The 15460-nt window shown below is 34.9% G+C and overlaps 1 protein-coding gene and 1 pseudogene across 1 annotated transcript; one reads left to right on the top strand and one right to left on the bottom strand.

The window, feature by feature from the left end:
- Window positions 1-2038: 2038 nt before the first annotated feature.
- On the bottom strand, window positions 2039-14065 carry LOC112683561. Its single transcript, XM_025554641.1, has 7 exons — window positions 13807-14065; window positions 11673-11879; window positions 11407-11561; window positions 9468-9633; window positions 8559-8753; window positions 7891-8084; window positions 2039-2413 (listed from the first exon to the last, which is right to left on the bottom strand). The coding sequence occupies exons 1-7, from the start codon at window positions 13891-13893 to the stop codon at window positions 2182-2184; spliced, it is 1236 nt and encodes a 411-aa protein (XP_025410426.1). The 5' UTR covers window positions 13894-14065; the 3' UTR covers window positions 2039-2181.
- Window positions 3845-7154, top strand: LOC112683566 (annotated as a pseudogene).
- Window positions 14066-15460: the final 1395 nt, after the last annotated feature.

Raw genomic sequence — 15460 nt, forward strand, 5'->3', positions numbered from 1 at the left:
TTATATCAATGGTTCCTTAGCTTTTATGATTACAGAACCCTTAGGAAATAATTTGTGTTTCTTGGAACCTCGATGTCTTTAACTTCAATTTAACTCTAATTTTTCAATTATTTATTGAAAAATCAATATTCAAAAAAAAAATAATATTTTTAATAATGTTCATGATTATTGTTTATTATAATTACTACTGCCAATATTCAAATACATCTTGCGGAGCTCTTAAGATTGTCGCACGGAAACCTTGCAAGGTTCTGCGGAAAAAACTTTGTGAATTGCTGTATTATACAATGTTATTCAAAATGATTCTTCCGATTTAAAATAACTATAAAATGGTTACTTATGAATTTTATCTTATCAAATTATGTACCAATTAATAGAGGGTTTTCTTGAATTTTATATTGCCGTTATAGTTTTATTATAAAATTATCGCTTACGGCGATAAGTTAGTTTCTGCAAATATATCGACCGGACAGCGCAAAGCGGTTTGTGTTAGTACGATTTTCGAAGTGCTAAAAAAAACACAGTTAATGGTAGACCTTATTTAGAAATATTTCACATCTAATTACTTTCAAATTCTGATGACTACATCTATCAACAAGACGGAGCGCCACCACATGGGCAGTGGCGTGGCGAACTCAATTTTCAGAGGCAATTACATTTTGTCGACACCCACCCACAAGGCTGTATCTGGGGGTGGGGGAGATCCAGGGTGTCCCCCCACCGAAAAGTCTTTAATATTTTACGAATGTTTAAAATAATTATTTATATTTAATACAAATATAAATATTTTCAGTCAAAAATGACTTTAGCTCCAATTAATCATTGACTGCTTTAAATTTTATATCATAATATCATATGAAAATAATTTTAATAAAAGAAGATGAAATCTTTTTCTGACTTATTTTTAACCAAATATCTAAATTTAAAATCTTACTCAATAAAATTACAATACACATGTTTTGGAACTCTCCCGAAAAAAATTTATAGATACGGCTTTGCCCATCCACCCCCCAAAAAACTGAGAGGCGATAGCCTCTCGATTACCCATATCGCCACACCACTGCACTCGGGCATTTAGTGCGCTAAACGAAACGCTTCTTAACCGTTGAGTTGGTCGCATTGAGTCAAATGATTTGAAACTTTGCAGCTGACTTCTTAGGTTATCGGATCTCACGTCATGCGATTATTTCTTTTGAGGATATTTTATAGATACTGTGCACATACCGCCATTGCTAACAACCGTAAATGAATTGAAAAATCGAAAAACAGCGGTTGAGTCTATTAGAAGAGATAAGCTGCAAGATGTTTGTAATGGATTTGCCTACAGACTAGTTGTTATCCGTGTGATCAAATAAGCCCACGTAGAACGTTTATAGGTACATACTTTATATACTTATCTTAAACTTAATCTACAACACATTTTTCTACGACTAAAAGATTGAAGTATTCGAAATCGGATGAATTATTTTGAACAACTCTGTATTACTATTATTACCGTTTATTAACATTTTTCAAATCAAAGTTCTTTCGACGGGCAGAGTGTTCGGTTTCACATTTTTCAGTTAACCGATAATGATAAGTGATCTGGATTTTCAGCGGGAATAAAACTGCTGATTCTATGGATAAAATCGATGATCTGTAGTGCACGAGTGTGGTTAGTGGATATTTTTGGCGAAAGCGAACGTCAAAAACACGGTAAACGACATAACTATGGTAAGTACTAGGTGCAAAACTGAAAACTTTTGCTGTTCCGTCTCCGACCACCGATCGTGTTACTTATCGTGAACTTCATTCGGATCCCCGCGTGCGTCACACTTAACCGCGTTGCACTATCGGTATTGTAATGAATCGGCTAAATATTTGCTGACGTAAAACAGCAACAACGGACCCGTGAACGTGCGTCGTTACCACCTGCGCGTTGATGGCGGTAAAGTTATAAAAACCCAAAACGACCATCAGTTAGACGACATGTTGCTCGTGCGTATAATATGCATAATAATAATAATAATAATAATAATAATAATAATAATAATAATAATAATAATAATAATAATAATAATAATAATAATAATAATAATAATGTATACAATATGTGCCGCGTGGTCGTTGACCCGAAGGGGGAGAACGAAATGATACGTGAACAAAATCAAAAATATCCGACGGGACACGAGCGCGCGACGATCACTTGAGACGTCCGTTGTCCACCAGCTCTTTGACCAGGTCGGCGATCATTGCGCGGCACAGCGCGCTCGTGGTGGCCGCCGGGTACGGTTCGTCGCCGGGCCCGTCGTCCGCGTCCTCCTCGGCCGTGTACATGTCCGGCGCCTGTTCCGAGTCGCACGTCGCGATCGGTATCACGTCCAGCGCCACGCCCAGCCCGAACACCGTGTACTCGCGCAGCTCTCCGTCCAACCTGCAAACGCGTTCGTCTAACCTAACCGGCGTTTATTATACCGCGTGGGGGCGCGCGCGGGAGGTCGGTTCACGGGGTTCACACCCTCCACCTATTTTTTTCCTACTTTTTTTTTTTATTTATTTATTTGTTTGTTTGTTGATTTTTTTTTTCGCAATCGATTCATCGTCTCGCCGTGCACATGTTAGTCCATGTCCGACAATCAGCGGCGTATTTCGAACTTTTTCCGACCGTGGGGGGGTAGGGGTGCATGGATCAATAGTTCCGACGCGGTTCGGGCACCGATGTAAAAGCAACCGTTGTTGTCAACAGCAATGGAATACAGTTATTTCAATCGGTTTTCAACCGATACTTCGAACTTCACAAGCCGATTGATTTTAACGCGTAAGTCTGCGAACAACACTATAATATCTTCAGTTGTACGTCCCGCGAAAGTATCCCCTCCCCCGTAAACACGCCACTGTTTACAATTAAAGTATAAACATGTACGAACGAAAATTATTGATGATAATTTACCGATAAATCGTAGTGATAACTCGTTGATTTTTCATTACCTCCCCCCCCTTACCCTCTCACATGGGGGATCTCAGAGACCTGTGCGGCTACGGTATGTATACCAACGGTACCCGTGACATGATCATTTCTTCGGCGATGCGACGGACCTTTGCCGGAACACAATCTTTGAAGCCGCGATCAACTCCCGCAATTTTATGGGCGATCAAATATTAACTTTCAATAACTATGATTTTATAATTTCAGCCTTTTGAAAACATGACATAACAGTTATTTCAATGCAAGGCGCCTGACAAAAATATTATAATACCCTCTGTAGCGTGATATCTTCCAAGGCGGTCTAGGACATTTCGGCGTAAACCATTTTGGTGTGAACCCATTTCGGCGTGCATTCAATTCTTTTAGATTTATATTTTTTAATTTGATTTTTATTATAAACGTGCTGTATGCCGGTATAAGCATATGATTCTAAACACGGTTTATAAATTATCCTAAACTAGTTTTACCCATTTTGCTTCAAGATTTTATAAGCATTATCGAGATAAGATTTTATTGTTTGATATATTTAATATATTTTTTATGCGTTTGGTGCAACAATTCGATTTCTACTTATGGTAAGCTTTCAAAAGAGGACTAATCTGATTGTTGCACTGATCTCTTTGATTGAAAATCATCACGAAGTACTCCGTGCGAAATTAATTAAATAAAAACTATAAGGGAACGTGATATTTTTAATTACGTTGGTTATATGTATGTTTTTGATGGATATAACCACAATAAAACCAAGAAATTTTGGAGATGTCGAAATAAATATTCGTGTAAATCAAGAATTCACACATCCGTTGAAACTTCTGTGATAAGTTTTTATTTATTTATACTTAAAAAAAAAAAATTAATATATTGTATTAATATGCTTAATTTTAAAAATTTTACAGATCATAAAAATTATAAATATCCACACTCACGACTCAGAAACAGCGTTAATCGAATCGAATATTGCAATTATGGAAATGAAAAATCATATATTACATTAGAACTAACGTCAAGCATCATAAATTAAAGTACAAATAGCATTTCACAAGTAGCAAAGTAAAAAAAAAAATTTTTAAATTTTATCAAACATTCATAATATATTTTTATTTAATTAGGGAACGTTAACAGCAGATGGAGCTCTTAAAAAACAAATAAGGAGGACAAGGTATAAAATGCAAATTGTACCAGATGCACCAAAAGACCTAAAAATACTTGTAATACCGGAAAGTTTTCAATTGTACTCCCCTTCAGAAGGTACCACTGAACAATTTTTGTTACATGATAGCGTACCAAGTCCAGATAGAATTTTAATTTTTGGTCGTTCTCGGAGTTTAAATGTTTTGCATCAATCAGATATGTGGTAGGCTAATGGTACTTTTAAAATTGCTCCACTACTTTTTTCCTAAGTATACATTTTACTAGAAAAATATCTCGACGGCGTACACCCATTATTATACGCACTTCTACCAGACAAAAGAAGACAAATATATGAACGCTTATTTCAAATAATTATAGATGTAAAACACGATTTAAAACCTGTATCGATAGCATGCGATTTTGAACAGGCTGCCATTAATGCTTTTAAAAATAAATTTCCCGGTGTTGAAATGTATGGCTGTCTTTTTCATTTATCTAAAAATTTTACAGTACAAACGCATGAATTAGATTTGATTTCTAGATATAAAAACAATGCTGATTTTTCAATTGCAGTTAAAAATGGTTTTGACGCTAGCGTTTATTAAAATGGAAGATCTAAGCAATGCAATCGATTTACTAACCATTGAAATATCCGACGAAGTTCTACCTCTTTAAGATTGGTTTGAAGAATATTACATCGGAAGGATAATAAGAAACAGACGTCAATCCACCCGTTTTCCTCCTGAGTTTTGGAACGTTTATGAGCGTGTACTTAATGATGAAGACAGAACTAACAACTATGCCGAGGCAGCTAAAAGACAACTTAATTTACAAATGGGTGTGCAGCATCCAACCTTATGGACATTCATTTCTTGTTTGAGAAAAGTACAATCTGGACGCGATACATTTTATAATCAATTAGAAGCTGGAAAAAGTCCCCCACGGAAAAAAAGAAGTAAATCGATGTAGATAAAAGAATAAAAAAAAACTTGTAAATAATTATAACAATCGTGACATCATTAGTTTTTTAAGGGGGATAGCCCATAATATTATTTGTCATTAGTGTATTTTAATTGTATTTATATTTGGTTAGATATATAGAGAGATAATCATTATTAACATTATTATTGTCGGCCGATACCGTATCCCATAATATAATATAAACAAATATCATTTATGTAGCGTGTTTAGAATCCTAACTATACCGGCATACAGCGCATTTATAATAAAAATCAAATTAAAGAATATAATTCTAAAAGAATTGAATGCAGGCCGAAATGGCTACGCTGAGATGTCTGGGTCCGCTTCCAAGGTTATGAAAATAATCAAATTCTTCTTTTTTTTTTTTATTTTTCTATTTATTTAATCAATGGCGCACACTTCATGGGTCAAGAGGGTCAGTCGACACTCTGAAAAAAATTGGATGGTTAAAAATATTTGCAATTTTGTAAATATTATTTCAATTTGAAACATGTGAAATTTAATTGGACCTAGGTTTATGCCTTAAATGCTAAGTTCCACTACCTCAAGTTTCAGAATTACCTCTATTGGAGCTGCTTTGCTAATGTTTATGGATAATGGGTGGGTGAACGGTATTAATATAATATGTTCGACCCATGTTGGTAAGAATGAGTGTGCGCCACTGTGTTTTATATGACTCGCAGGGATATGGACCGTAAATATTCATATCTTAATTGTTAATTTTTTTATGTTTTAGTACAGGGATGGCAAGTAAGTGGTACGGGGGAAATATTCGATAACATTCGAGAGACTTTCGTGTGGTCTTACATATTTGTAGATTTTTAAATAAAGTATAATATATATTAACAAAACTCAATTATATAATAAAATAATGAAAAATTAAATTAAAATTAAAAATTATTGAATGGTTCAATATAACTGGAGCAGTAATAGGTTTTATTAAATTATTTGAGAAGCATGTTGGTCATCTAATAATTGGATTTCACTGCAATGTACATTAGTAAATGGTGTGTTCCAAAGTCAGCAATAGTGATTTAAAAGAATTGTCAGACAAGTTAATGAAATTATTAATTTTATAGTTTCTTGTGATATGCATAATAGATAGTTTAGGAAAAATGTTAAACAATGTTAACTGTGAATATACTCTTTTTAAAATATCAATAGTATATGTTGGTAAAGCCATATTGTTAGACAGATTTTTAAAGTTTTTGGATGAAATTCGTTTATTTTTACATGATCGATCTTAAAAAACTTCATAATACAAAATGGCTAAAAAAATTGATATTTTTCACAGGTTACATATAAATACTTTGAATGAAAGTTGCAAAAACTTGGACAAATAACTGAAGTTATTTTTGGACTAATAAAAAACTTTAATTTAAATTAAACAAATTTAAAATAGATATGTTTATTGAAGAAGTTATACCTGGAAATGTGTATTCTTCTCAATGCTGAAAAAATGTTAGGTGTAGTGAACATTTTTTAACAAACAAATCGGGATTTTACTGATGAATTTTCCACTATTTTTGGTGTTATTAGATTTGAGTTTTCACAAACATTTCATTGATAAAAAATATTTACTCTATAGAATTATTTGATGTGCAAGTTTTTGATAATAATTTTCATAATTTGATGCAATTAGAAAATTTAGAAATGTAGTAAACCTATTTAAAACTAATCCAATTTGAACAGAGAAATTTGTGAATAAGCTAAAGTGCATCGAAGAATTGGAACGTCATCGGAATACATAACGAAGAAATAGATTGCGATATTGACAATACAGTATTAAAAGTATGGAATAATATTCCAGGTACCTTTTATTCCGTTAAAAAATTAACGATTTCATTGTAGACGATATTCTCTTCAAATTATGCTCGCAAAAGCGTTTTTTCTATACTTAATCATGCACATTAAAATACTATCATATAAACAGATTAATCGAGACAGCATCTATTACCTTGAAAACTACAGCATATAAAGATATAAAGAATCTTTTAAGCAATAGGTTTCCAACAAACAATAATAGTTGATTTTTTAAATAATTTTTTTTCTATATTATTTTCATTAAGTTATTTTTGAAAATTGGTCAACCCCAATAAGTGAGGAGAGAAGAAATTTTTAAAAAAATTTTATATCAATAAAAATAATTAATGGTACTGTTATATTTTTTTTTAATTGTGTCATAAATTGGCACATTAAACAAATCCTATTTGCCATCTCTGTCTTAGTAGGTACATTTAAAAAAATATATGAATTTTATTATTTACGAAAATTTTTAAAGATTTTTGGCACTTATTTTTCTGAAAACGTTGACGTTTCAATTTTTATTTCCATCTATTGGTTTTTGTTCTATATACTCGTGTATATGTCAGAAAAATAGTGTATTAAACGTAATAGTGTTTTGATTTATTATTATTTATACATCATTTAAACTCGTTTTCTGATGATACCAAAATACTTTTATAGCACCTACTTATTATAAGTAATACACTATTTTTCTGTGAATTAATAATATATATTAAAGGTTACAAGGTTTACGGTAATACTAAACGTTGAAACGTCGACATTCGCAGAACAGGGAACTTTATCAAACGGTTTGTTTTCAAATTGTTCGGAAAACAGTCTAAAATTATGTCTTGAAATGTTGTACCACAACATAAAATGTAACAATTAAAACATAAAACGTTCGCGGTCCACAACCACGCACAGAGTCGTGTTATGGGTTCGTTTATCTTCTCTGTCGTGACGGCGGATAAATCTTCGTGGGACACCCTGCGCGCGGTCGTTACGTTGTTGCGCGCCGCCTCACTAACTTTTCTCGTAAGTCCGGGTAGTGGACCGAGCAGTTGGTTTGCGTCAGGATACGGCTGACCGAATCATAGTACTCGTCCATCAGTGCTGGCAAACACCGCCTGCGCAACTCCACGCCGGTGCAACAGTACAGCAGACTGACCAGGTCCAGCGCCGGCGAACCGTACCGGGCCATTTGAAAGTCCACTACGGATATCTGCGGGCAAAACGAGCGATGATCATTACACGAACTATATCGTTCCCGTAGTCGTAATAGTTGTTATTAGCTGTACGGACCCAGTACCGGATTTAAGTGCTTGGGCGGCCCGGGGGACAGGACACAAGTATTAATCGAAGGCGCCAAAAAAGAAAAAAAAATTTATATCAATCTTATCGATTCATCTTCAACGCATGTGCACGCGAAACGGTAGTTGTTACAACGAACCAGTCGAAAATAATTCGGTGTCCAATCAACAATTTTATAATTCTGTTTAACATTAGGTACGATTTGTATAGAACCATTGTTGAATACTCGTTGATAAAATGTTTTCGCAATACATTGTGCGATCATAATCATTTAATTTATGCCGTTGAGAAATATTAAAGGACCTGCATCGTCTGATGTCCCGATGCATTGCACCGCCTGCACCCATCTGATAAAAATCCGGCACTGCACATGACGACGTCTTACTTCGGATATGCTTCCGTCGAGAGCGTACTGAAACAAAAAATTGTTCGTCCAACAGTCGCCGTGGCACAGCACGGCCAAAGGTTCTTTCGGCGACACCAATTCCACCATGTCACCGAAGAACGATTCGGGGTTGACGTGTTTTCGAAATTTTTCCAAATATTTTGGTTTTTCGTCCTCGGTCAGCTCCGACTCCAACTGCAATAGCCAAAAGAGAAAACGTCACAAGCATATCACGGGAAAACATTCCACTCCGTCAGTCCACGAGGCAGTCGGCATGATTAGAGCTCAGGTTTATATAATGTTGGATCGGTATTTATGACCATTTAAAAGTGTATGTACCTACCGATATTGTATGTGAATTTGTTTTCACGTGCGATGTCGGTACTCATTATTTTTAATACTGTTACCCTTCTACGTACTACACGTATGCAACGGACAATGATCAACAAAAATGGCCAAAGGAAAATGTAATTATTTATTAATACGTTGTGATAGCAGTACAAAAGGGTGTATTCGAACATTTTTGCATGTGGAGATTTATACTTAGACATTTACGCTACGGACATTTTTCCCTATACTCAGACATGAGTTGTAATTATATACGTTAAAAGTTACGGAAACAAGTGTTCTAATACTCGTTTATTATAATCATGTCGCAACGGATACTAATTAGTTAAAACCGAAAACTTTTTTTTCTTTCTACATTTTTGTGCGCGATTATTATGCGTATTACGTTTGTAGTTTAAAAAATTATATTTAATTTCTATAGCGTATTTTATTATTTTAAGGTATAATTGTATGTTCTTCTAAAACAATAGTAACACAAATTTATATTTTTGATATTCCTAAGTTATTTAGAGCATTTCAACGACCTAGATCGATACGAATTAACGGTGCGTGGACAAGTACCATTTTCTTTGCGTTCTCCGCTGCTCTTCGGTAATATCCTTTGTACCATAATTCGTTTTCACTCTTGTAGTACACCTCTTTGATTGCCTCTGAGATGCATCGTTTAAACTTTTCCGGTTCATCGACTTTCATGGACAAAGACAATCCGTGAAATTTCCCAAGACCTCTAAGAACAAACATATATTTTATACAGATAGAAGAAACGCCACGATGTATTATAGAGTGAATATGTATACACAATGTATTTATGTGTATGTACATGAGTCACACACGAGTTCAATAAAGCAATAGATAACAACAATTGAAATTAATAACTTATAACTAATTAGTTGTAAGTATTAATATAGATAAAGCCAATCTTTTTGCTACGCATCTTGCAAATAACTTTTCTCCGCATCCAGATATTAATATATTAAAATACACTGATCATATAAAACAATCTTTAGACACCCCTCTCCCTATGGCCTTTCCAGATAAGCATACATCCCCTTCAGAAATTCTATTCATAATCAATAAACTACCAAAAAACAAATCTGGTCACGTTCTCATTACTAACCAAATAATCAAAAACCTTCCAAAAAAGGCAATAATTCTTCTTACCTACATATACAACTTCATACTACGTCTATCACACATCCCATCAACCTGGAAACAATCCATTATAATACTAATTCATAAACCTGGAAAACCTTCAGAATCTCCCTCCTCATATCGGCCTATCATTCTCCTCCCTACCCTCTCTGAAATTCTTGAAAAAATTCTCCTTAAAAGAATCTACCCAATTATTAATTATTTTAATATAATCCCTAATACGCAATTCGGCTTCAAAATCAAACACTCAAATTTACACCAAGTGCATAGAATAACTGATATTATCTCCTCTTCTCTCGAAACAAAAAATCACTGTGAAGCTGTTTTCCTCGACGTTGCCCAGGCGTTTGACCGAGTGTGGTCAGACGGACTTCTTTACAAACTCCGCTTCCTTCCGGCTCCTTTATTTCTTATACTTAAGTCCTTCCTAACTAGTCACACTTTTGCGGTCCGCTATTTAGATGATATATCAAATTCACATCGTATTCACATTCGCATCATCACAGGTGCTCCTTGGTTCGTCAGCAATCAGTCCCTTCATAATGACCTGAAAATCCCAACTCTTCCTGAATTAGCCTCTCAATCTTACAAAAAACTACACACAGCCATAATTAACCATCAAAATCCACTTATCTCTAATCTCCGTTCTTTAACTAATCCTATCAATCCACTACGTCGATTAAAACGACGTTGGCCCAGAGATCTATTAAACTAAATTAACAAACTGATGAGTATAATGACATTTTGAAGTGGTGTCACTGGACGCCCCCTTCTCTCAAGCCTTCATGTTCATTCGTTTTCATTTAAGCCTTCAAAATTTACTTATTGTATTATATTATGTATACAGATTGTAAATATTCATTTAATAAAAAAAAAAAGTATTAATACATTATATCATTAAAGAGTAATTTTTTCAAAATCACTAAATTATTGTGCAAGTTCCTTTTCAAAATAAATGTTTATACATTTATGGTATTTAATAATTTTGGTTCATAACATTAATGTAAATGCAGTTTTTCTTTTTTCTTTATTAAAATAAAAAATTCTTAATCTGATAGATCTAAATTTTTAAGTATATATATATATATATATATATTTATGATAAATAGTTATTCTTTCATAATTCAAGAATCAATTATATCGTTATTGTAATATTAAAATATCATTACCTATTTTTGAACGGAGTGTAATAATTTCGAACATCTTATCTATTTTTCTATCTTGTTAGTGTAACTCGAACATTTTTATTCAGAACGTTTATGTGGTGCAGTTCAATGACCCCCCTCTCGTTCTAGAGTGTATATATGTGTGTGTGTGTGTATTGTACCTCGGAAGGCAGGTTTCTCACCTGAGGATGGCTTTGCAATGATCGAAGTCTAGACCCTTCTTCCTGTCCAACATCGTGAAACCTTTGCATCGCATATCCTCCAACACAATAATATCGCTTCGGGCAAAATAGCATTTCGGGACACTGTTGAAAGTGTCGGTGAATCGTTTGAGCTCCTAAAGCACAGGGATATCATGTGAGTTTCAGGGCCGAGAAAAAAAAAACCACGAGAAAAAAAATAACGGTGAAATCTATTTGTAGGTAGGCACGCCACGTGCAAAGCTGACCTGGTATTCCATCAACGCTGTGTACGATTTCACGTAGAACGTCATCTCGTTGTTAAACAACATTTCGGACTTGTACTTGCTCCTCGTCTGCTTGTTTTCCGGTAAACACTTGTAGATCAACGATTTCGTCCATCCACGTTCGCCGAACAGTTTGATCCTGTACAACATGGACGTGTAATTGTCGCCTCTCTTCGACCCCAGTTTGGACTGCAAAACAATATTGCAACACGTGTTTCAGTGATATGCGCTTCTATTCATATATTACGGAGATATATTATACGTGGGGATATAATTACTACGCCATTTTACTACTCCAAAAAAATATGGTTTCACTCCTAAAACTCGTAAATTATTGGTACTATAAAATAATAGCTCGCGGTACAAATGTTTCGCGTGGCCGAAAGTAGTTTCTTCAAAGCTTTTTTACACACATGTTCCTCCTAGAAACAGACTTAAGCAAACTGAATTTCTAAATATATGACATCTTTGATGTTCTCTTTGCGGTCTTCAAATTTTTCGGATAAATATAAATTGTATACTGCATTAATGACACAAAATGATTTTTTTTTTTTTTTTTAGTATACATTTGGCGGTTCACTTATACATCTTAAGTTCTATAAAATAGTCTAAAGTTTTGACCGATACGCTTATTTCATAGTAATTGTCATCTTATCGGTAATAGATCATTCGTGGCAGTGCCGTAAAAACCGGGTGTGCAGAGGGTTCACAATTCACACGGGCCCCGGGCCTCAAACTATTTATTATGGAGTATTAAAAGGTCAAATGCTCAAAAACGTTTGATGAATAGGGGCCTCAAGGTTATGATTCGCAAACGGGCCTCGAGTGGTCTAGTTACGGCACTGATTCGTGGCTTCAAGTTTCGGTGCAAAACACGGAACTACCGGTATTTGGTTGATCGGTTACAGAATACGTGTGCCGCCGTTAAACGTTGAAGTATTTCTTTTATCCCTATAGTGGTAAGATCTAACCTGACCTGATCGACTGATCACAAATGATTGCTAAACGTCCAAAGAACACCGGCAATGTGAATCATAAACGCGTAAGGACTCCGAGTTGGTGTACTAAATCGACTAATTCGTATCAAAGGATACGAAGAAAATTGACAATCACAATACAAGGTAATATACTGTGCCGGTAAATTTTCTAATTCAACAGTTCACAAATAGATCAGTATAAACGTTAGTCTTTGCCATGCAAACGGTCGTTCCAACGAAATGTTTACGGCACAGAATAAATATTGCGTTTTTAAACATGTAACTAAAACAGATTTAATAATACGAATAAATAAGTAATATTAATATAAATAATAATATTGTTTAATAATCGTATTAATATTAGACCACGTACGGCTGTTATAGCGGGTCTGGTCGTAGTTTTGCCTATAGGCTATGGTAGTATAAATGCGCCTGAACGTGATTTTGCCAGACTTTTAGTATCTATTCAAATGGACTTACCTACTTATCTTTTGTAACTTCCGCGTTAAACTGAAATCGTTAAAAACAATTGCAGGTGTACATAATGTGACAGAAATTTTACTCCATATAGAGTCATAAACGTGCGATGGGCATATGGGGAAAATCAGTACGACTAGCGTTTTGGTCTACCGAATCGATTAGATCGTTTTTCCCGTTTGAAACAAGGACCAATGTCGACACCTTCGCGCACCCCTTTCTAACTCCGGCACTGGTCGAGCCTTCAGTACCTACTATATATATATTAGCACGGACTAAATTTCGAACCTTGTTAGTTGCGCTACCACACATGTAATAATTTTCGCACGTCATGTCAACGTGCAACGGTTTCACGTGCATCCAGTGGCGCACACTCATCTTTACCGACATGGGTCGAACATATTATATTATTACGGACTACCCATAAAAATTAGCAAAGCAACTCAAATAAAGGTAATTTTGGAGCTTGAGGTAATGGAACTTAGCACTTAAAGCATGAGCCTAGGTCTAATCAAGTTTTACGTGTTTAAAATTGAACTAACATTTAGAAAATTGCAAATATTTTTAACCACCCAATTTTTTTCGAGGGGGTCGACTGACCCCCTTGACCCATAAGGTGTGCGCCATTGCGTGCATTACACCCGGCCGTAGTGTACACTCACTTCGTAAGAGTCGATCTTCACTCCAGGCTCTATCTTGTCCATCATGGATTGTAGAAAAGACAGATCTACGGTTTTCGATCCAGCCATGGTGGCGGTGCGCGTGCAGTGGACCACAGGATGCACGCGATCGAACTGACTCGGGGTTACTGCCACCAAGCGGTCTGCGGTCGTCAATTTACGAAAAGTTATCGTTTCGACCACGCGCTTCTTTCGATGTGGGGACTGACGCACGTCCGTGTACGCGTCTCGTGCGCGTATCACATTATGGCCAATCAACGAGCCGATATCGTGATAATATCGTTTAATGCATTTACTTGGCTTGTGTGTCTGTTCGGCCGTAACACGATGTGTATTCGCTACCAAATTTAATTTTAAATCGGGGGAGGGGGGCAAAGGATTTTTTCGCAATATTTCTTTGAATGGTTACGTACAAAATATCACAGACACCTACTCGGATTTTCAGGTGATATAACGATGATATGCGACTGTTATTGTAATCAACACTGTCCGTACGGTCGAAAATTCGAAAGTCCTATTATATGAAGTTATCACGTGTTTTCAAGCAATGCAATGCATTTTATTCAACACTACTACGAGTCTCCCCGATAAGTGTACCCGAGTAACGCCAATGTAAGTCTGTACAGAGTTGTACATCGAATATACAATTTTATTTTTAAAATTGAACCAGTATTATTTTTTGATGACGAGTCGAGTCGAGATCAAAATTCGAGTACTCAATAAATGCTGAGTACTCGAGAAAAAAGTCGTGTTTACTAATCTGTTTAAAATGTTATCACGATAATAAAATATCAAAACAATAACAATCTATTGTTATCAATATAAACCGTTGACATTTCTGGTATTTTCTATTGAAAATATTTGGCTCCTAGTTTTATTATTTATTTTTTAATAAAGTAGTTTTGTCGAGTCGACTCGAGTACTCGAACTCAACTAGAAATATTTTACAATGTTGAGTCTAAGTCCAACTGTATTTGTTTATATTGAACTACATTATTTCGTAAATATGTATTTGTATTTGATGACATTTATCGGTGTCATAAGCCAGACGTACAACAATTTGATATCTGATTGTAATAAAATATTTGTCTTACTCAACGCAATACGTTGCTCTCTAAACTGTGGTGTTTACATATTTTGTTATACCTAATAGATATTTTATGTTTTTTTATAACATTATTTTATATTACTCGTTGATCGTCATCTTAACGGTGGTAGGTCTTTTGTGACTCCAAGGTCTGGAGCAAAAAATAGCAAAACAACGACATTTGCGTGGTTGCTTGCCGAACACGTGTTCAGTTAGACGCTGCAGTCTTCCCTTTATCCCCATGATGATAATATTGGATCTGACCGGGTTTATGGTTACTTAACGAACAAATTATATTGACCATTTAAATACACGTGTGTGGAATTCAACCTGGCATCACGAGTTCAACCAATACGGACCAAAGGTTGTGTTAAAAACCAACAACCATATTATATGGTAAATTATAACCATATATAATATTTAGGTATATTTAAAAAAAAAAACCATAATATAAAAATGTTAATAATTTGAGCTAATGCTATACCATATAGTATATATATATATATATATGTGTGTAGTACTGGTTGTTTAGGCTGTTCGATCATATTA

The sequence above is a fragment of the Sipha flava genome, unplaced genomic scaffold (assembly GCF_003268045.1).
Source record: "Sipha flava isolate LNK unplaced genomic scaffold, YSA_version1 104_pilon_pilon, whole genome shotgun sequence".
In the NCBI taxonomy this organism is placed as follows: Eukaryota; Metazoa; Arthropoda; class Insecta; order Hemiptera; family Aphididae; genus Sipha; species Sipha flava.